At 30.3% G+C, this 23,170-nt stretch overlaps 1 protein-coding gene and 1 long non-coding RNA gene across 7 annotated transcripts in view; one reads left to right on the top strand and one right to left on the bottom strand.

Annotated features, from left to right (window-relative positions):
• Positions 1 to 3,502: 3,502 nt before the first annotated feature.
• Positions 3,503 to 8,252, top strand: LOC143051744 (uncharacterized). Its single transcript, XR_012970901.1, has 3 exons — positions 3,503 to 3,663; positions 5,917 to 5,994; positions 7,725 to 8,252. It is a non-coding gene; the product is annotated as an uncharacterized LOC143051744 (long non-coding RNA).
• A 13,454-nt stretch (positions 8,253 to 21,706) lies between these two features.
• LOC143047231 (regulator of G-protein signaling 17-like) overlaps positions 21,707 to 23,170 on the bottom strand; it is a 64,450-nt gene continuing 62,986 nt past the window's right edge. For all 6 annotated transcript variants that reach the window (XM_076220270.1, XM_076220262.1, XM_076220257.1 and 3 more), the window contains one exon: positions 21,707 to 22,327. In XM_076220270.1, coding sequence (XP_076076385.1) covers positions 22,151 to 22,327 — 177 coding nt within the window. In that variant the 3' untranslated portion in view covers positions 21,707 to 22,150. The remainder of the gene's footprint in view (positions 22,328 to 23,170) is intronic.

Here is a 23,170-nt window from a genome sequence, read left to right on the forward strand (position 1 = left end):
TTGTGACTTGGATGGAGAGTTGTCTCGTTGGCACTCGTACCAAATCTTCTTATATTCTATTTTCGATTAAAATATACTACTTGGTTTATAAATTCTAGCATATATAATGATTAATCATTTTTTAATGTTTATGGTAAACTTTTAAAACCTTTGCACTAACACGAGTGTATAGATTTTTTAATAGAAATCTTGATATGACATTGTAATGAACAACTCAAATTTATCAAACGTTTGATAAAGAAGTCATTAAAAGAATATTTTAAGATAATGTGCATTTGTTATCAAATGGTAATTTCGCTCAAAATTGCAATTAAAATATTTCTCACAATATTTCGAGCACACTGGGTCATGTTGGACATCTTAGACAACCCAAACTTTTCTATGAAAGATGTGTCACTTGTCCATGAATACGTTATGTCAAACGTAGTATGGGGGATTATATACAAGAATATCTAAATGTGTTTATACTTTGCCAAAATATATTTTTAGTTTCAAGTTTATAGTATTCAACAGTTATTTAAACAATAAGGGTCACCGAGCTTTGATTTCAAGCTAATTGTTGTAAGTTGACACATAGCATATACAGTAAATAAAGGTGAAGAATTTTTCAAAATGAAATAAGTAAAAGATAGTTTTAACAAAATGAGTTTCTACAATTTTGTCTTTAAAAATTTAAATCTGAATTATCCCACCTAATATGGCTAATTCAATCCAACAACGAAATCATTATTAATCTGGGGCCGGTTTCACGAAGCTATCCTAAGACCTGTCGTAAGATATATCTAAGAATATGTCTCATGATTCCCTTATGACTATCCTAGGACATATATCAGACCTCGTCTCGAAGCTGTATTAGGATGATCCTAGCAAAGACTTCCTAAACCTGTCGCAAGCTCTTTTTTAAAATGTTAATATAGAATTATGGAAAAATGCATTTAAAACTGTAGTATGTCTTTCCCATAAATTACTAAACGTATTGATTAATTTAATTAGCTAATTTGCAAAATTAATTTAAAACAGAAGTTTAAATTGTATAAATCATATATAAATAACACACATATACCTCTGAAACTTTAAACACAAAATTGAAAAAATTAACAATTTCCCTTTGTACAATGAGTTGAATTCAAATTGTCTCTAAATCGGTTTAATTAAGGTTAAAGGATAAAATCGTGCATTATTTATATCAATATATAGAGTGTTCATTGTTGATAAATCATGATAATCTGTCAACCTATACATATTAAGTTATAAGCAGGAAAATTACATCCAAGCTCCTTTGTTCAAACTGGGGTGATCTGAGCCGGATCACCCCTACCAGATCACACCAGTTTGAGTTTCTTTGTTATGCATGCTCTCCTTTGTTCTGTAACATTTTGGCTGGAATGTCTAATCCACTATAAAACTTATAAATAAATATACAATTATACGGAAAAGACTATCTATCAAAATTCACGTTGAATTCGGGGTGATCTTACACTGACACACCGCGTCATCGTGGGATAACTATTAAAGAACATTGTTAATTAGATAGTAATTAGAAAATTTGCAAAAGTGAAACTAAACAAGAATGTTTTTTTATATAAGTAAACTTAAAAATATCCTAAGACCATCATAAGGCATCTTTTGTGTAGTCCTAACTTAATGACCAATTGTAAGAGATGTCCTAATTTAGGACCACTTTGTGAAACCCACTTAGGACTAAGATGTGTCGTAAGACCATCATAAGACATGTCTTAGTCCTATGACACCTTCGTGATACTGGCCCCTGACACATAACATAACATGGATTCGAGCGTCACTGATGAGTCTTCAGTAAACGAAACGCGCGTCTGGCGTATATAAAATATTTAGTCCTAGTATCTATGATGAGTTTCTATACATCAGATGTTCATAAGATACTTCACTATCAATCTTCAGTATGGGGATCATGTTCGAACTTTGCCCTACACATTTGTATTTAATTAAGGTTTTGACCTTGTTGCATATGGTGCAAACACGCAAACAAATGTCAAAAAGGTTTCATTTTGATATCATATTATTCATATTAAGATATGAGCCAAGGTTTTACAGAAATATATACTCTTGTACAAGATACATTTTGTGAAGATGCAAATGCCTGTTATATATAAACCGACTCAGATCTTTTTTGACCTAACAACCTCGGCGTGTGAAATTGTTTTAAAAAAAAGGTTAATTGTGTCCGTTTCAAACAGTTAAAACAGTTATCGACAACATTCACATAATCATGAAAGGCTTGAATACTGTCATTAGTATTACAATTTCATGGGTTAATTTACTGCCAATTTACACATCTTGTCCCTTATTACCATGACTATGAGTTTCTCTTTTTGTAGTGAAAATCTGGGCCATTGCTTTAGTGTCGGCAGCAGCTCTAGCTCTATTGATGCTGACCTGTGTGTTCTTGTTTTGTATTAAAAAGTAAGTATTTTATTTTAAAATTTATGTTATTTCTTTATTATAATAGGAGGCAGGTGTTATCCGTGAAAGTGGACAAAGTCAGCAAACCTTTAGAATACTTTACGATACCAATTTAGCAGCAGATTTATGTATCTAAACATTAATTGTATAAAACAAACAATTTCAGCATAATGATTGGGCAGAAAGTAACTAAATTTCGACATTATATCCTATGTTTTCCTTTATATGTAACGTTATTTTCATTGTAAGCAATAACAAAAAACACGCTATCTTCAGATAACCTTTTTGGGTGGTATTTTTTCTTCTTGTTTTTGTCTTACAGTATAGTTTAAAAAGAAATTTAATTATTTATAACTAAATCAACGATTATACACAGTTTGCTTATAACTGTTTCGTATAATGCAGATACAAAAAAAAAAAAACCACCGTACTTATCTGAGATGAGTTTCCCCGGAGAACTTGTTTTGTTTGCTGGTAAATCGTATGCTAGATAAGCTCCATCCTTTATGTACACAAACAGAATAAATCAAAAAAGTTCATTGTCATTATCCTTTTTCCTAACTCAATTTCTTAAATTTCAGATATGGCAAAGAGAACAGACAAACAATTGAGCCACAACGTAATAGACATATTGCAAAGCTGACCACTAAGCCTAGAGCCCGACCTTTATATTAGGCTATACTAGTCAATCACTAATAGCTGTCATATCAAATCAAAATGCATATTAGATAAATAATATAATCTTTCTTTGAAATAAAATATTTTTCATAATTTAGCCTTTTATAGATATACGGTGATCTATAGTCATAACAGTTTAGTTGAAGTTTTTTTGGAGATAGAATAGAATATACTAGTGAATGATATCAACTATACGATAAGTTTTTTTTTAATTTTAGTTTACTTAAAATTATTTTTAGTATGTAGGGCTTTCGTACACTATCCTTAGCATTTTGTTGATAATGTTATTAGTTATTTATTTTTCCGATTGCAAAACAAACATATCATTTTTTATTTGCGTTATTAGCTTATGAAAAAAAAACCAAAATGAACAATCGTGATATGTTATATTTCTAATTTCACGGAGAGAAACATTTCAAACCAATGCAATATTCATGAGATCATAAATCACGAATTCCTTTGAGAAAAGAATTTATTGACAATCTGTTTTCGATATTAAATTGAGATTCATTTCAATCTACGGACATTCGTAATCCAGACACGGTAAGTCCATTATTGTTTAAGACAATTTTTGATTTATGATATTTAGACGTATCTATGCAGGTAAACAAGAAGTTATGTTAGAGCCCTCATAAGGAATTAATTTAATTGACTTAACAAATTTTATTACTAAGTAACGATTGGGCATAAATGTTTCAGAAGATCAATTCAAATTTTATCTTTAGGTCTAACTAAATTAGTTTTTAAAGGATACAGGAAAATAAGAAAATAAACTATATTGTTAATAACAATGACACAACTTGGTGCGTCCGAAACACTTTCGTATTCCTTCATCAAAAAGACTTAAAACAAAATGACAAAAAGGCATTAATAATTGAATCATGGGAACCTATCTCACAAAAAAAGGAACCTTAAAGATGACAACACTCATCAACGTCTTTGTATAAAAAGTTGAAAACTCAGTGTCATCACAATTTTAAATTATTAACGGATAATAAAACAAAGTAGTTTAGGAATAATCACAAATACAACATATACTGGTATTATAACTTTGATATAACTAAATAATGTATCTTCGATAATAAACCGTTTTAAACTTGAACAAAATGAAATGTCTTAAATATAACATTATAGGCAACACTGCATGTCAAATCAAAGATAAAACAAAACCTGAAAAAACTACAAACATCCTTATCGAAAGAATATGTGTCGTCGGCAATGCCAGTAACACCCATCATTTCAAACAAATAAAGGCAACAGGGCCCAGTTTCACGAAGCTGTCTTAGGACTAAGACATGTCTTAGGATGGTCTTACGACATATCTTAGTCCTAAGTGGGTTTCACAAAGCGGTCCTAAATTAGGACATCTCTTAAAGTTGGTCATAAAGTTAGGACAACGCGAGAGGTGTCTTATGATGGTCTTGGGATAGTTTATTTATATAAATTACACTCATTTTTTATATTAATTTTGAAAAAAAATATCTTATTATTATCTAATTATCTATTGTCCTGTTCCTGCTTAAAACATATATACATTGACGGATTATCAGGATTTGTCAACAATGAAAATTCGATGTATTGATATAAAAATTGCACGATTTTATCTCTTAACCTTTTTATAACCAATAAAGTCGAAATTGAATTCAACTCACATGTACCAAAACAATGTCATAATTTTATATTCTTTTTTCTTAATTTTACATTGAAAATTTCATATTTATATTGATGTATTGTTTAAAGATAATTTATATATAAATTACTTTTATTTTTTTATATTTATTTTGCAAATTATGTCATTATATTAATCAATACGTTTAGAATAATTTATGGTAAGACATACTACATTTACATGATTTTTTCCCGTAGATCATATTTTGATTTGAAAATTTAAAGAACTTGCGACAGGTTTAGGATGTCTTAGCTAAGAGGATCCTAAGACAGCTTCGAGACGAGGTCTGAGATATGTCCTAGGATAGTCATAAGAGGATCATAAGACATGTCCTAAGATATGTCTTATGACATGTCTTAGGATAGCTTCGTGAAACCGGCCCCAGTTGTATACATGTACCGCTCTTCGAAAGTCATAAATCGATTGAGAGAAGACAAATCCGGGTTACATTGTACACACCAAAACCGAGGAAAAAACATCAACTATCAGAGGAAAACAACGAAACAACAAAATACTTAAGTGCAACAAGAAAAACAAAACGACAATGCAAAAGCGGTCATATGTCACACAAGGGAATAAACATAACCGATAAATGTACCGACCATACTATATTATTTTATCATAACAAAAATAAATTAAGTAAGTCGATCAAAATGAAGTTCGGAAACTTTGACAGCTATTAGACCATTAGAAACAGCAGTTTGCCTCGTTGCAGCTAGGAAACAAACTGACCACTATATATCACACACAGCAATTCATAATAAAGCAGTAACTGAAAAGAACAGACTATTTCTTTTTTAATTTCCTTATTAAAGATCTCATTTGCTTGTTTATTCTTAAACTCAATTACTGTTTCAGAAACCTATGCATATTAATAGCTCATCACCAGTAAGTCGGATTTATGTTGGTACCGACAGAAGCTCAGTGGTACAGCTACATACAGAGTATACGAATATTTTCTGATTCAACATACATTTTATTCCCAATAGCTCTATTATTTGTAAATGTTAAATGAAATGTATGATATAATAGATAATTAATTCATTTTAAAAGATCATCCTAACATAGATCGAGATAATGTTATATAGTCAGAATTATTATTGTAATTTGTAATGTTGTTTTTTCAGCATAGCGGCATTGACATATAATTATTCTACTCTTAAAAATAATCCACTCCTCAACACGACCGGTTTAAAACAGCTCAGGTATGTAAATAGTATACTGTTCCTTACACAGAAAACATTCAATTTGGTTTAATTTATTATGCATGCACAAGGTACTATTTATAATATAGATTATTCATGCAGACTGTTCAGATGTGTTGATTCCTATTACATTCAAAACTATGAGCCAATAGCTCGTTGTCGCAAATTGTATATTCCAAAAGCGAACTTATGTTTCCGAATAATATTTGATATGTTGTTGAGTGTCGAGTCCTTCTATGAAATGTTGTGGTTGTATTAGAACTCCAATAACTAGAATCTTTAAAAAGGCGTCCATGGATTTCATCTTATTTCACAATTGTCTATTATCTAGAATTGATCTTTGTACATAAAATATTTCCAGTTTTGGCTTTAAGATAGACGAATGTTCATGTTAAATTTGCTACATATCTTCTATAATTGCCTTTCAATGGTTCACCAATGGCGACACGAAAACCACCAAACCATACTAAAATTAAACAATTTGCTAGACAATGTTGGTATTGAAAGGCTATTTTATAATTATTTGGACTACAAAGTATAAGACCTAACACATTATCAAACCAAAACCATAAAAGAAACATCAAAAATAAATACACATGTACATGAATGTTAGATGTAAACAATACCGAGACGCGTCTTATAGCAATGTAAAATCACACTCAGTTTGTAGACGAAACGCGCGTCTGGCGTACTAAATTATAATCATGGTACCTTTGATAACTATTAACAGTCATATTCGGGAATAGTTCACACTCGGTACCCAGCAGAAAAGCCACAATCTAAGACGTGGTATAAATTTTGACACACGCATCGTATAGATCAACCAATTTATGATTGTGTTCATGAAATGTACAAAGTGTCATGTTTAATCTTTCCTCCTCATGACTCTGTTGGAACAGTTTCTGTAATAGAAGCCGAATTCTGTATATACAGTCAGTATAGTGTATACATGCACGAGCATAACGTATCAATTCATATATGTAACCACAATACGACGGAACAGAGGATATTTTACTGCTGAGAAAAAGAAAATTGATAATTGGGAAAAAAAACAACCGATTGTAATAGATTTAATGGTGAAGTCGTCAATCTGTGTCAATATAGAAAACAAAAAGACACACAAAACAAACAGACAAATAAAAATCCTTCTTTTCTGTTAATCTGCAAAGAGATGTGTTATTTCTATGAAAGTCGGGCATGGTCACACCTTTAAATTTATACTCCGTTAACGACAGAAAAAGATGTTGGTTCAGGTAAAGTTAAATGCCATGTTCGGGCAACGCCTTATTTTTTTATTGTTTAAAATTATATTAAAGTAATTAGCTCTACTTTTACTTTAATATACTACAATATAGAAGACTTTTTTAAAATCCTAAAATGTTTATGTGATGCAACATTGATATGGTAACATTTGTTCAAGAAGTTCTCCAAGACTTGTGTTTCCTATCGATAATTTTTTATACAGGCTTTTGGCAAATAAAGGCAACAGTAGTATACCGCTGTTCAAAACTCATAAATTCATGGACAAAAAACAAAATCGGGGTAACAAACTAAAACAAAAACAAGGATTCTAAACGGTAAACTTTAAGTCATTTGTAACGATGTACAAATTTCAATTATAAAGAAGTGCAAAAGACCATCAGTCATTTAAAAGTCATGCTTTCTCTGTATATTATTCACTATTCTTTACATAATTATGTTAATGAAAAAGTAATGATTTCTTTTTACAGATATGAGTGATTGCGATGACGGTGGTGTTTATTGTGGAGACGAAGACAGTTCTGACGATGATGTCGTGTGTTGTTGTCCCGGCAGCATCAGAAAGAAAAACGCTACCACCGGAAGTACACATGGAAATACAAATGCAGAACCAAGGCAAAAGAAAAAGAAAGCAAAGAAACCGAAGCCAGATAATGAAGGAGGCCTTTTTTAATTCTGATATCAAGTGAAAAATGTTTTAAAATATTGCTTTGTTTTTTTGCATCAAAATGTCTTTTGGAGATATTATATCATAACGGGTAAAACAGCATCGTCGTAGTCATTTGGTCAATAAGTTTTCTATAATTATAGAAACAACATATTCTTTTCATGGTACTCATACTCAATCTTATATGATGTCATTATTTCGCCTTGTATACAAAGCCGTGTTCTAATAAGCACAAAATATGTTTGACACATGCGCGCAAATTTACTATTGTAGTTCTCGTTATTTTCATTTTTATTCTAATAAAATATATAGATTTAAGCAGCTTACATAATCTTTTATTATATATTCTTTATCAAACAACATATATTTACCTTCATTTTAATTTTTAATTTATTAGGACAATAACAATCAAAACCATGGAGCAAACAAAGACTCACAAAACCAAAGGATATTTACATCAACAGTTATAAATGATAAATAAGAAACAACACGAACTCCACTAAAAACTGGGAGTGAAATCATGTAGTGCTCTGGAAGGGTAAGCATTTCCTGCACCGTATACGACACCCATCGTATTATTTCTTTGTTCAGTTCGGTAATCATTGAAGGTTATTATGAATGAGGAAGAATATCAGATATGATTTCTGACACACTTTTGTCATAATGGCCAATCAGATTTCTTGAGGGATGACCTTAACTTGATTGATTCATAGCCCTGTCTTATCAACTTTTGGGAAATCAGAGTTCCTTGTTCAACAAAATCAACGTACTTTGAGCTAGCTCTAGAGTAACTTATCAATTGAGACACATATACTCCATTATGCTGGTGCCGCTAGGATGTTACTACACAGAAATGGAAAGTGGACTATAGGAAAAAGTAAAATTATCGCGTTTGTCATAAATTTTGGTATTCAACCTACCATCAGTAGTCATTTCGAGAAAAAGATCTAAATATGGAGCAGATTTATCTGTGTCGGTAGTATCTTTAATTTAAGGTACACTTGGATATATCAAATGTAAATTAAATATTAAAATGAATATACAAATATTGTATTTGTCCTCTTAGATTCGAAATGATTGTCATGTGATAACAGAGGTATTGTCATTTCCCTTTTAATTATGAATATGATATTTTACATTGATTTAACTAAACCTCTTTTGAACATATCAGTCTGCTTAAAATCTAAACTCCAGTACTTGTTAACACCTTTACCATTTTGTAGTAAAACAGATAAAAATGAAGAAAGTCTTTCAGATTGACTGACTGGAAAACAGAGTATCATTTTCGGATATTGTAGAACTGGTATATGTTGTATATGTTGTTCTATCGTTATATCTGCTTATTGAACATGTCTTGATATAAGACGTTCGTCGAGTAAATACATTTATTCTCCACCCAGACTGCATTTCCCGATTTCTGTTGTAGAAGGAAAGACAACTCTCATGCTCTGCATATCATAATTCACTCCTGACATTTAATTTAGATTATTATGCTGTCTCTGTTTTTGTGTAAAGAAAAGTTCTTGCAGTCTTATATAGATATAGGAAGATGTGGTATGAGTGCCAATGAGACAACCCTCCATCCAAGTAACAATTTTGAGTGTTTAATTTGCAACATCTTCAAAAGAAGTTGTTTAATAATCAAGAAAACGCAACCATGTAGTGAATCTTTTTAACCAATGAGATGGATGCTTATACTTTTTCTTACTCAAATCAATTTATTACGGAATTTTATCGAGCTACTTAATCAGATGAAAACGTCTGATATATAAAATATAATAATCGGGTGATTACACTTAATAAGCACAACTTTGTAATTTCTAAAAACAGGAATGGCTTTGCACAATCTCAATATCTTTCAAAATAGCCAGATAAAAATAATCATAGTGTTCAAACTGCAAGCAGTTAACAATAACAACGATTATAATGTTTCGACTTTGAAAATGAGTCATGACAAAACGAATTAAAAAACATTAGTTGAAAATAACTCTTTAAATTTCATACATCCTAAGAGCTTTCCTGATTAAATTTTATTATAAACGATCAAAACATAATATTTGAAAGCTGAGGATAAAACAAATATAAACCAGTGAAGTGTTTGTCTTAAATATTCCCTTAGTGTTTTAACATTGTGCGAAATTCTTCTTAACACCCTGAAATGCAGTTTGAGTACGCAATAAGAAAAAGAACAGCTCACCATCAGTTTTTGATGTTCTGTCCCAGCAACATAAATGTGTCAGCGTTTGCATATACATATGTATGAAAAACGTATGTTCTCTGGAAACAATAAACAAGGCAATCACTTCTATGACAAACGGAACGATTTTGATTTTGAAATTATCAACTTTACCCATATGGGAAATATATTTCCCAACTTATTCGGTATTCAACAGCTTCTACAGAAAAAAATGCCTGTAACAAGTCAGGAATATGACTGCACTTGTCCATTCGTTTGTTGTGTGTGAGCTGTTGTATCATTTTCTTAGGGACTGTCCGTTTTGAAATGTATTTTGTTTTCTATTGGCAGCAATCAATCCTGAAATTGTGCCAGTAAATAATATATAAACAGATTTGATGGTCTTATTAAAGTCTGACACAAAAAGTTTTTTTTTTGTAAGATTATGCATTCAAAACAAAGAGTGAAAATATCAAAGGCCAATAATACAGTTAATTAATCACATGTAAGAACTAACAGTTACAAACAAATACTAGTATTGAGTAATATGAACCCCACCGAAAACGCTGAAAACGTCGATGTTCGGATGGAAAAGCAGTTTTGTGTCAATATGTATCATCTATCAGGATGCTTTCATACATATAAAACTAACTAAACCACTTTAGCAGCCATTCAGAATAAGTTTATACACTCGTGATACTGCAGCATCTCGAGAATCTTAAGGTATCTGTGTACCCTTAAGTGTATTGTATTCACGTTTAAAAATAGTGATAAACTAAGGAACATTTATTTTTCAAGGAGAAGAAAATGACTCGATTTGATTATAACATTTTCTAGAAACATCAATATTTTCCACTTGTATCACATGTTTTGGAAATAATTTCAGAACGAGACTGAAACGTGACGTCAGAAGAATACATCTTTAAGACACTCATGCAGTTCAAAAGAAGACATTCACACTCCTATTTGTTTTTTTTTTTTTTTCATTTAATCAAATTCTTCTTTCAAAACGTCTTCAAGGTTGGGGATTGTAATAGAAGTAAGACAGACGTATTATGGTAGTACTGTATCTTTGAATTTTGTATATCAGCTTTCCTTTGTTCTGGAGCTGTGTGAGAACCTTTTCTGATTCTGATTCTGATGTTCGTAACAAGTTATTTTGCATATTTGCCATGCTGCCCAATAATCACTAGAAACAATAATTTTGTTTGGCTGATAATGTTAGTCCATCTTGGTAAATTCGAATTCAGACAATATTTTGTTCGTGTACAATTCACAAAATCGGGTAGGGCGTAATAAAAGAACACCATGTCAGTTGAAAAAGCGCGGGCGGACCGCTCTATTAAAACGATCAAACTGGTACACGGTCAGTGCTAGAGAGATTTATTTTTGAAACCGTTAATAAAATTTGACATTGTCTCAACCTTGATTTTCACATTACCATAACAATTGTACTGATTTTACGATATTTTTAGGAAAGAACGAATAAACAAGAGCATCTTTACCACTTTCAAAAAAGAAACAGAAATTAATTAAAATGTTTAACCTAATAAGGTATAACTGGGTCAAATTTTCAATATTAAATCAACAGCGTCAATATGTTAATGAAACGTGTCTAGAAGGGAACGTTGGTATAAAAACTTGACCTACTTAGATCTTTGATAAAATAAAAGGTAAAATCACACAAATACTGAACTCCCAGGAAGATTCAAAACTGAAAGTCCCTAATCAAATGGCAAAATCAAAGGATGAAACACATCACACGAATGGACAACAACTGTCATATTCCTGACTTGGTACAGGCATTTTCCAATGTAGAAAATGGTTAAACAGTTGTCCTCTTAAATCCGAAAATACATCTACAAGAACATTTTTTAAAACTTTATAAATCCAATGTTGTTTTTAACTGTTTAAAATCATGTTTGTATTAGGATACATACAGAGGATTGTTTTATTGACGAGGAAGAATCAGTTTTATCTGCTCAAAATCTTTGGCTTTATTGATCTGGGTCTTAATGGGATAGCATGAAAACAATTGATTTCAGAAAAAAACATGTATCCAAGGTTTTAATCTAAGGCACATCGAAATAAAAGTATAGTGTTTTTAATTAGTACCTACTTTTTTATTTTGATATTAAAAATAATCAATGGGTATATTATTCAGGCTAGGATAGGCTTTCCGTTTTTGGGCTTTTTGTCTTTATCAGCTATTCAAAGTTTGTTTAATGTTTTGGAGTTTCGTATATTTCGGCCTTGAACATCACTGAAAGGAAAAAATAAGCATAGTTATTGTTTGCACCACCAAATCTGTCAATGTTAGTTAATGTTTCCTATATTTCGAATAGTCGAAAATATATCAGACAGTGCTTGAAACTCATGCATTACATATTTCGCATAGTCAACCCGACATGTGTCTGTTCAAAAATAAAGTTGAATGAAAAATAAGCCGGGTTATGTCCTTTCACTCAAAAATTTCATCGCAGAGTAAATCGACCTAAATAAAACAGTGTTTAATGCGCAAAACATACAGGATGGTTCTAAGTTATCGATTCTCGGTCTTGACGATGTGTATCATTTTATTAATTCTCAGTTTTCCCCTTATTTGTTTCTGAATGTTTGTGTTCCTTTTGGGGCTATTTAGGTTTCTCAGTATTTGTATCATACAAGTGAGAGGTTTAACTAGCTATAAAACCAAGTTTAATTCATCATTTTCTGTACAAAAGAAAATGCCTGTACCAAGTCAGGAAAATGACAGTTGTTAACCATTTGTTTGATGTGTTTGAGCTTTTGATTTTGTCAACTGATTAGGGACTTATCTTTTTGAATTTTACTCGAAGTATTTTTGTGATTATTTTTTTGTACATCCAGTGTTTTATTGCAATGGACTCCAGAAGTGCAATTCGAACGCCGTGTATTTTCATTTCACTTCAGTTTAAACATATTTATTTATAGTCGACAGGGCAACAAGTTATTACAACTTATATTAATCCCTTTCCACTTTGTGAGTGCGAGTGCTGCCTTGTAGCGGCATTAGCCTGGCTCTTTTTTTAAATCTACAAGGGGGTTCTTAACGTGCAAGAGATATTGCCCTCTCTTAACATGGATCAGCCATTTATCGGTCCCTTCCGACGGACTATCATCGTTTCTCAATATAATACTCGTAAATAGTATTAGGAGAGAGACAAAAAGTCAGTCCCTAAAATTTTCTTTTCGGAACGAGGATCGAACCAGGAACCTTTGTGTTAGTAGTCTAATGTGCTGACTACTACAACACGGCTTCCAATAATCGGGAAAGTGTATATGCCGTTGTGTTTTACTATACTGTATGTTCTATCAAGGACTGCTTACTTTGTTGGAACCTTTGTCATTATATGTCTGTGATCAAGGTTTAAACAGCATTCACTTCTTAATCCCTATTGATATCGCGTTAATGTCGTGTGTGTTTATGTGTGTGGCTTATTTTGTCAGTACAACGGAACTATAAACAATTGCTATACAAGTGAGAGGTTAGGTCAGATTAAAAATAAGATTTGACACATTTTCTTTGATTCAATATTATACCAAGTCACGAATTTGACATTTGTTTTCCATTCGTTCCGTCATTGGTTGATATATTCGAGCCTTTGATTTTTTTCAGATTTATTGACTTTATCCTTTTCAAATTTACCTTGGAGTCCAGTAGTTTTGTTTATACTATTTTCATACACCTTCGACTCTCAAGATTGTTTGAATGTAAATCCAGGTATGAGCTTCAAACGCATTAAATTTGTTTTTTTCTTGTAAGTCTCTCTGCCTAGTTTATTTTTATATTCTTAGCTATATTAAAGAGATTGTATGAAACAAAACAAAGATTGTTTTATAGCATATATATTTGTATTTACAAAATAGAAATCGGTGCGTAAATAAGTTTGAAAAAATAACTGCCACACTGCATCAATATCGATTATCTAATGTCTATTTCCTTATAACTATGTGGAGGTAGTTTATAGAATACTCCTAATAATTTAGTCAATATAATAAAGATATAATGCGTTGAACCTACCAATTAAAATATGTAAGCCCAAAATGAAATAACTGGTATACTGCTGCTCAAGAATTGGTAAAGAGGAAGGACAAATAAAATCACAAATCTCAAAAGCATTAAAACTAAATATGCCAAAGTAAAAGTTGTGTCAAATCTGGAGTAAGCATTTTTGTACTGGGTAGAAATAAAACAGCCGAAAAGGTGGTTGATTTATTAACTGTCAATAGTATTCTATAAGGTACACAGTTGAACAATTCCGGTTATATAAACTTCTATAAATTATAACCAGGACTACAACTTAGAACGCCAGACGCGCGTTTTGTTTTTCTACATACAGTTTCAGTTGAGATATAAAAACAGGCAAAATTACAATTAACACACATTTTAATGCCTTTTAACCTATCCTAATTCCAAATCGATACTTGGTCTAAATAAAAAAAAAAATATTTGTTTTTAATCATGAAATTGAAGAATATCAACATTGCCTGAAATTCGTCCCTCCCTTGGTCTATAGCATTATCCATCTGTTTTAAATTATTAGATTGTAAATAGCTTAAGGCGAATCCAGTGTTATTCTTGATATAAAATATCAACATGAAAAATCACAATAGTAAGATTTATTCGTAAATATTTTGTATGAAATAGTCTACACCACAAATAAAAGAATGTGTAAAACATATTTTAACAGTACGGGGTACCAAACAATTTAATATTACGTTCTTTGCAAAAATAACAAACATGAGCAAGTTTTGCCCAAATAAATTTAATATTTCTTAACACCAAAAAGAATGTAGAATGTAAGTAGTACAATGTATACTTTACCAGTGTACTTTACCCGCCAAATAAATTATGCTGAGCTATACTACAGATGTAACAATACAGATATTGGTCCCTTTTCAACTATACACTCTGACAAGAGACATACATAAGCGGTACTCAGTAGTTAAAAATATTTTTCATTTAAACATCAATTCTATAGTATAAACAAAACCTTTCAATGTGTATTCCAATGTAAGTTCGGAAAGACAAAATTGTCTCTCTGTATTTCGTTAAATAGTTTTAGCCTGATACATGTAAAGAAATACAAATATGCAGATGTTTTATTTTGAATGGATGAGTATAAAGTCGTTGAATTAGTATTTTCCGTATAAAATTCAAACATGTATGAGCTTTAAAATAGTCATTATAATGCAATGCTACTGAGATTAAAGAAATAATGAACTACAAACACACATATTATTGTCTTCACTCAACCATGTATAAAAAAGAAAATTTCAAATAAATAATTTACTAGTACATACCTAATAAACAAAAGGTTTTATTAAAACATGCATTTTGGAGTCAAAATACTTATAAACCACATCACACCTTATGAACAAAAAGAAATGCACAGGTCTCAAACACAAATCTACTAGAATTCGTCAATATTATCATTTTAAAACAACTTGTAGAGAATTTATTTTCCTAACCCTCCGGTCTGATACATGAAATACAATCAATATACGGTGCCATCACTAGCAATTTTAGTGATCAGAAATTTTAACAAAAGTACAACACACAATGAAATAAATGCTGAGTCTGTTAAAAACAATTCTACAGACTAGGCTTGACGTTATGCAGCATTCGATGTATTCATGTCTAGTTCCAAACCATATTACAAGATAATTAATTTCCTTTACAGTTATTCATTTTCTGGAACCCGTTATGTAGAACTACAATATTTCAAAGCCACAATTTGACACAATTTGACATACTTGTCATTAATGCATTCAAAAACATTATCTAAACAAAAGTAGTATATCCAATTGAATAATAATCTGACCAATATTTATTATGTTTCTCAATGTATGATTTTAAAATTAAAACTATGATTTATTGTTCCGGAGATTTCATATCTTATACGTTTTTATGTTTGGTTCTATTCCAAATATTAACTTTATTTTATTAAAGCTAACGTCAACGGCTGAATAAGATAAGCAACATATATTTTTTTTTTAAAAGCTTCATTACTCGAGCCAAGTTTTTAAAAATATTTGAGCGGTAAAAGCAATGGTACTTTGGTGATATAATTGGTCACCAAATTACACTGATGCCCAATTTAAACGATTCTCATTTATAACGTTTATGAGTTAGTTTCTGATGGGAAGGTAGATATGTAAAATGATACTCTTACAAATAAACTTTTGAAATATTTATGTTTATATATAAAATAGATATGTTTCATTGTTGAATTAAGACTGAAGATATTAGGTCAAAGCATTTACATATACAATTTCAAAGGTCAAAGAGGAAACCAGTCTGTTTCAAATTTCTTAAATGCGGAATATTTTATATGAGCAAATCGACCTATCTTTAGTCCCTGATGATATTCATACACCTTTAGATTTATAACCTTCAGGTATATAGAAATTGGCTATCCGGAGTTTCTTGACAATATGTGTATGAAAAAGACTGAATGAATCATTCAAAATATTCAAGATATATCATCCAATATCAAGTGTGTGCCTATCGATAGCTTTTGTGCCTTATAAATAATTGATATGTGCATTTTCCATCCCAACGGATATTCTCAATTCAGTTTGGAAATTTTACAAACCGAACAATGAAAATAAACACGCCGAACATTAGACTGACAACAACGTAGAACTTCAAGGTCTTTCATTCACTTAGTACAAATGCCACTTCAATCAAAACATTACACATTACAACTCCCCTTCGAACGAAGTGTATCATTGTTGTTTATCTTTCCTTATTGAGGAGAATTTTAAAATTTAATATAAAAAAAATTCCGAGACAAAAATGTGAGAAGTAAAGATGTATTTATGATTATCCAACTGAAACCGTCATTTTGTAAGCCCGTTTTTAGACAGGATGAAACAGATGAAATAATAAAACTAATGTCAGTGCATAGTCTTTTGCAACTAATTGATACATAGAACTTATATTAAAGGGAATAGGTAAGAGATTTAAGTTGAAATAAATTTAAAAAGAACCTTTTGATGAAGTTGATACACTTTCTATATAACAAGTAATAGGTACACGTCACAGGACTACTTGATCAACACATTTATTTATAATGATGTTGAGACAAATCTGAATATTCCATAAAAATATACTTTGAAAATAATTATGTCCAGATTATGTAATTGTTTTGATATGATATAACAATGATGCTTAAAGTTAAATAAATGAACACTGAGATAGATTTTGTGCAGAACTAATCATCATGAAATAGTTCCTCCTCAATCATTTAAGGAATTACAATTTGCCACCAAAAAAGATGTTTTGCAAAAGATGATTGGAAAGACATTTATCTGTTTGTCCAAAATATATTTCAACTTGTAAAATGATACAGTAGTAATATTTCTTTCACCGTGCAATTGAGTTAACTTATATTGTTTAAAGATTAATTAATTTAGGATGGACAATTAAATAGACATTGAATTGGATTGCACCTTAATATGTACCTATGCTAGATCAGATAAAAATGTCTAATAGAACCAGTGAAATTAAAGTAGTAATTGCTCCAATAATGATTGATCATTGGAAGACAAACATATTTATATTATTGCTTTCACACTAGTAATGCCAAATAATGATTGGCTTATTCAAATTTGCAAATAAATGGTCAGAACAAAATACAATTATACAAGTATATATATGATACTTGATAAATATTGTACATGAGAATGTGTGTTTAGTTTTTTCATTGTTGTTTTAAAACAAACAATCAATTCAAATGAAGCTCCATTTGTCAGTTAGAGTAATGAATGTTAAATGGTTAGACACTTGGCAAATGTAATAATTGTAAATGTGTTTCCCAACATGGTTTCTCGCGTTGTACTAAGTAAACCTCCAATTAGAAGTATTGGCAAACTGGAAGCATATAACTGATATCTCAAAAGTCATAACTTATCACTGTCAAGCTGCTAACAAAACTAGTCATTCTGTTATATAAGACCTGAGAAATAATTGTTGGACGAAAGGAGAAGGTGAATTCAATACCGATCAAATTTCTAGAATGGGAGAATAATTGCATCTCATATCTGTTATACCTATTAACGAATAGGACAATTTATAAACTATTTCTAAATTTTATGAAACATCAGGGTTTAAATATTGCTGCAGAATACACAGACCTGCTCATTTACTTCACAGGATGGGACATAACTATATCTCTACTCCACATATTGTATAAATGCATGATAATTGTTTCACAAGATAATCCGACACATCCTCTTATGCATCTTCAAAGCTTAGGTTAAGGCCAAAACTTAAACAGATTTAAACGTATAGACGTAGTTAATATTTTTCTGTTTGTTTTTAAACAGCTTATTATCTTTTATCCTTTAAATGTGATTAAATGGTGCAAAGAAATATTCATTCTTTTTCATACCTAGAATTCAGATGAAAAGATAAAATATAAAACGTCTTTGTATAAGATAGAATAAAATCTAAACAACATAACTTAAAAAAAAGTTGTCCCACGGAAAAAGTGACACATATAGAAAAGACTAAATTTATCGATATCAATGTATATAAATAGCCACCTTGAACTTACTGAAATGAGAACAGTTCACATAAGTTTCTAGTTATGTCTATTTCACTTAATCTTTCAAATGAAAAACGTTCATGAATTAATAAATATATCGCTGAGACTTATCAAAACATAGAAATACCCGTTTGTTGGTAAGATAGCGTTGATTGAAGGAAACACAAACCGTCAGCTAAATATGACACGATACATTATGGTTTTTCTTATTAATGAACCTATGATATTTTAGGGATATTTTACATTGCGAAGTTTCCCTATTTAAATAGCTATTTAAATAGTTATTATATTAACTGTCGTTAGGGAAGACAATGTGATCCCTATTTCCGACCCTCAATTAGTGTGTGTGATCCGACAGGAACAACATAAGTTTGAAGGTAAAGTTTATTTTGTACACAACATTAGCAATATGTTAATGTTAAAATCTGCAAATATAACTTACACGCAATAAGTTGAAGTTGCTTCTTCTTTCACAGAAAATATCATTATGCTATTTTTCAAATCTATATAAACCACAAATAAAAGATTTTTAATATTTGTGAAGATAAAAAGTGACAATACGTTCAATCTTTAACTAACAATTTATTACACATACAATGTACACATAAAATGTACACAAAGGGTAAGTTGCCATTAAGATGAGTGAAGAGTACACTTAATAAGTTCTGGTACGTTACTGATATGGTAAAACATTTAATGGCATTTTTTTATAATGATATGAATATTTTTTGTCAGTTACAATTTTTTAAGGATTGTAATTTGTTGAATTTCTTTACTGCATTAATAAGTACATACTGTATGCCTAATTTCGTAGTTATTGCTTTTAATGAAATCTGTTATCATGCACAACATTTTCTTATCTTTGACACGAAACTTTTTGGTGAAAATCCACAAATTATTTGCTAATATCAAAAGCAGAGAATTAATACAGGGTATATTTTCCTTTATATTTTCTGAGATTGACTGTAAATATTACTTATATACTCGATGTGTACCAAAATAAAACATAAATTTTCGTTAAAAAATAAATGAAAGTCTGTCAGATGAATATGTATAATTCAGTCAACATGTATTATAAAAATATGTGATATTAACTGTGCTTTAAAACTTTTCTTAAGTAGACAATGCTTTTGTAACGTTGAATTCCAGAAAATATTGATTAATATAAGGTTTAAAACACCAATTTTTGTTGCAGCATTGTATGAATCAATATCGTATGGAAAATGAGCTAGAATATTACATTTGCATGCACCATTTTAATAAAATTTCAATATTTCACTCGAGTCTTAATTATGCCATATTGCCTAATTAATATTTCTAGTATACACGATCATGGCAATACTTACACAAATTCATTTAATGTCAAATCGCCATATTGCTGTCTCTTCAGTAGTTTTGTATTTCACCACATATCATAATTAGGGTGTATATGTAACATTGAGAGATTAATTTAGCCTTAGATTATGATATTTGTGTTTTTAACGTTGGATTAGACAAAAACAGTTACACATGAATAAAGTGAGATGTGGGGCAAACATTGTTCGTCAACTCCTATAATTCAAATAAAATAATTTAACGTTATAAGGTTTTTTTGTTATCTATTCACAATCACTACAAGTATATTTAAAGAACACTGGTACTAGTTTATCAGAGTGCTTTGCATCATATTAAATTTTTAAAAAGACCTCACACAAAGACAACTATTTGGTAGGTTTAATGGTAATTAAATCGTTCTATCACTTGTACATACAACACTGGCTACCAAGGTGATGTATCCTAAAAAAAATAGTTCAAAATCATCTTAAGATTCGAATATTACACATCCTAACAAAATCAAACATTCACAAATTCAAACAAATAAAAATAATACATCAACATTCAAGAAAATAACTTATAAGCAATGTCCATTTGATGTATTGTTAAAAGAACAGTAACATACATATACATAAATAGTAAACCTCAAATAGTGGTTATAGAGCTATATCTATCCTATTGGAATGTGAAAATTCAATTACTGTATAAGATTTGTATGATAGTTTCACTTATGCATTTCTAAAAATACTTAAGGTGAATTAAGAACTTTTGAAGATGATTGAAACATTACAGAAAATCAAAAAAAATATATTAATATGAAAATGCAAATGAATATTATTTTTATTCATTTAGTTTTGCCTGGGTCAAAACATTACCATGTTTTGCTTCGAATTACATGTTGTACTTAAAATGTCAATAAATAAAATATAAGGATTATCTATTCACGAAACCAAAAGGTAGGGAGTGTATTATAAAGAGAGGAAAAAGAAATAAGTGGATTGTGTATACATATATATTACATTTGAATATTGTAATTGTTGAAACATTTCAAAAATAATACAATTATACCTCACTTGAAATATTATCATTTTTGTCTTTGCAACTGTAACATTTCAAGTGACCTACAGCAAACACACTTATCATTGCATACATTAAAGAAATATGCACTTTAAAACAAAACGAGATTTTACTTATAATGCTGCAATTTTACCTAAATAACAGAATATAACAATAATTAATTTTATATAAAACATTATAAATCTTGAGGTGCTGAAATGAATTTATACAGGACAACAGTTTTATCTCACATTTTCACCTTTCCTGATTTCACTTCTTACGACTAAATGAATCTTAAAATTTAACAGCTCTATTCAATCATTGTGAATTATAATGTTTAACAATAATTTCTTGTGTTTTAGATCAATATCAATTGATAAAAATCAGTTAATAAAATTTATTTTTCACTTTGATTATGATTTCCCTTGATGACAAGAAATGTGATATGGATAGTGTACATACCAATAGGTCAGAAAAGCACCATAAAAAGAAATCAATTATGAAAGACTATGTTTTCTGGACAAATTATTCTAAAACATTGAATAAAACATCTTTTTTTTTAAAAGTGTAACTGTTTTGGGGTAACTACAATCTTATCTTAATAAAAAGGTATATAGTAAAATAAAATATTGCACAAGTCCGGAGAAAGAAAACACATTGCACAACAATTGAACATTTATCATTAATTGGTTGAGACTATAAACATAACAAGTATTTTGTACAGAGATTGAAATCGAAAGTTGTGGGTCATATGAGTATTATTAAAGCCAAGTTCGTGGTACTTAAGACGGCTTTTCAGACACATATAAACTAAACGTCGCACACATGGCTCAGTCACAACGAACATATCACAAAATTTCCAACAAAATTATTTTGTAAAAATCTTTGTTGGCAATCCAAGTTGTTCGATGACGGAATATATTTTTTAAATCAACAAAATCATTCCGCACTTTGATTAGATGAGCAAAGGATTCATCAATCTAGATGGCAACATTCCATTAATTCACATCTTTCATTAGATATCCAACAACACAGCACTAAAATATCATGTGATACAACTTTGATTTGACCTGTAGTGAATTTAAAATTTATTAAATTTTCTAAGGTTCAAGATAATTGTGACTCTTCTAGTAGTTTTTTATACATTTGAGAATTAAGAAATCGTGGATAAGAATCTCGATGCATTAGTGTATATATTTGTAGCTGTGCTTCATCGAATGTATGCGGTGTTGGGTCAACCATATTCCTATTTATAACTTCTCGTACTCGGGAATCTAAGCTAACCTGCAACAAATGAATTAAAGAAATTAAATAAAAAATAAAAACAAAACAAAACAAGAATATATGTATACACAAAATATGGTCAACATTTCCGCGCTTGACTTGAAATATTATTGACACAACCGTAAGTATATATAAATTAATTCGCACATTGAAGTTAATATGACCGCCATGCAAGTGAGAGATTTAAATAACTATAAAACCAGGTTTAATCAACCATTTTCTTCATAAGGAAATGCCTGTACCAAGTCAACTATGTGACAGTTACTTTCTATTCTATTGATGTGTTTGAGATTTTGATTTAGACACTTGATAATGAAATTTCGGTTTAGGATTTTCCTTGCAGTTCGATATTTGTGATATTTTACTGTTAACAAAACTTTGAAAAACTAGTGATTCAAAGCATACTGTATTTAACGAAAGTAAATTATTGTTGATTTGTTTGCCATAGTTTACAAACTCCTGTATATGCACAATGAACAAGTGAAACTGCGAGCTACTGCTCACTGATGATACCCCCGCCGCAAGTGGATAATATTAATAGTGTAAAAATATGCAAGTGTTCGGTAAACAGGAAGTTGTCAAGTGATGAATCTGAAAACGCATCACACGGTATAGCTGACTTATATAAATCCTGAAACCAAATTTCAGAAATCCTTGTATTGTAGTTCCTGAGAAAAATGTGACGAAAATTTTCAACTTGGCTATCATGTGTAAAATCATACAAGTGTTCGGTAAACAGGAAGTTGTCGAGTGATGAATCTGAAAACGCATCACACGGTATAGCTGACTTATTTAAATCCTGAAACCAAATTTCAGAAATCCTTGTATTGTAGTTCCTGAGAA

Source organism: Mytilus galloprovincialis, chromosome 1 (genome assembly GCF_965363235.1).
Source record: "Mytilus galloprovincialis chromosome 1, xbMytGall1.hap1.1, whole genome shotgun sequence".
Taxonomy (NCBI): domain Eukaryota; kingdom Metazoa; phylum Mollusca; class Bivalvia; order Mytilida; family Mytilidae; genus Mytilus; species Mytilus galloprovincialis.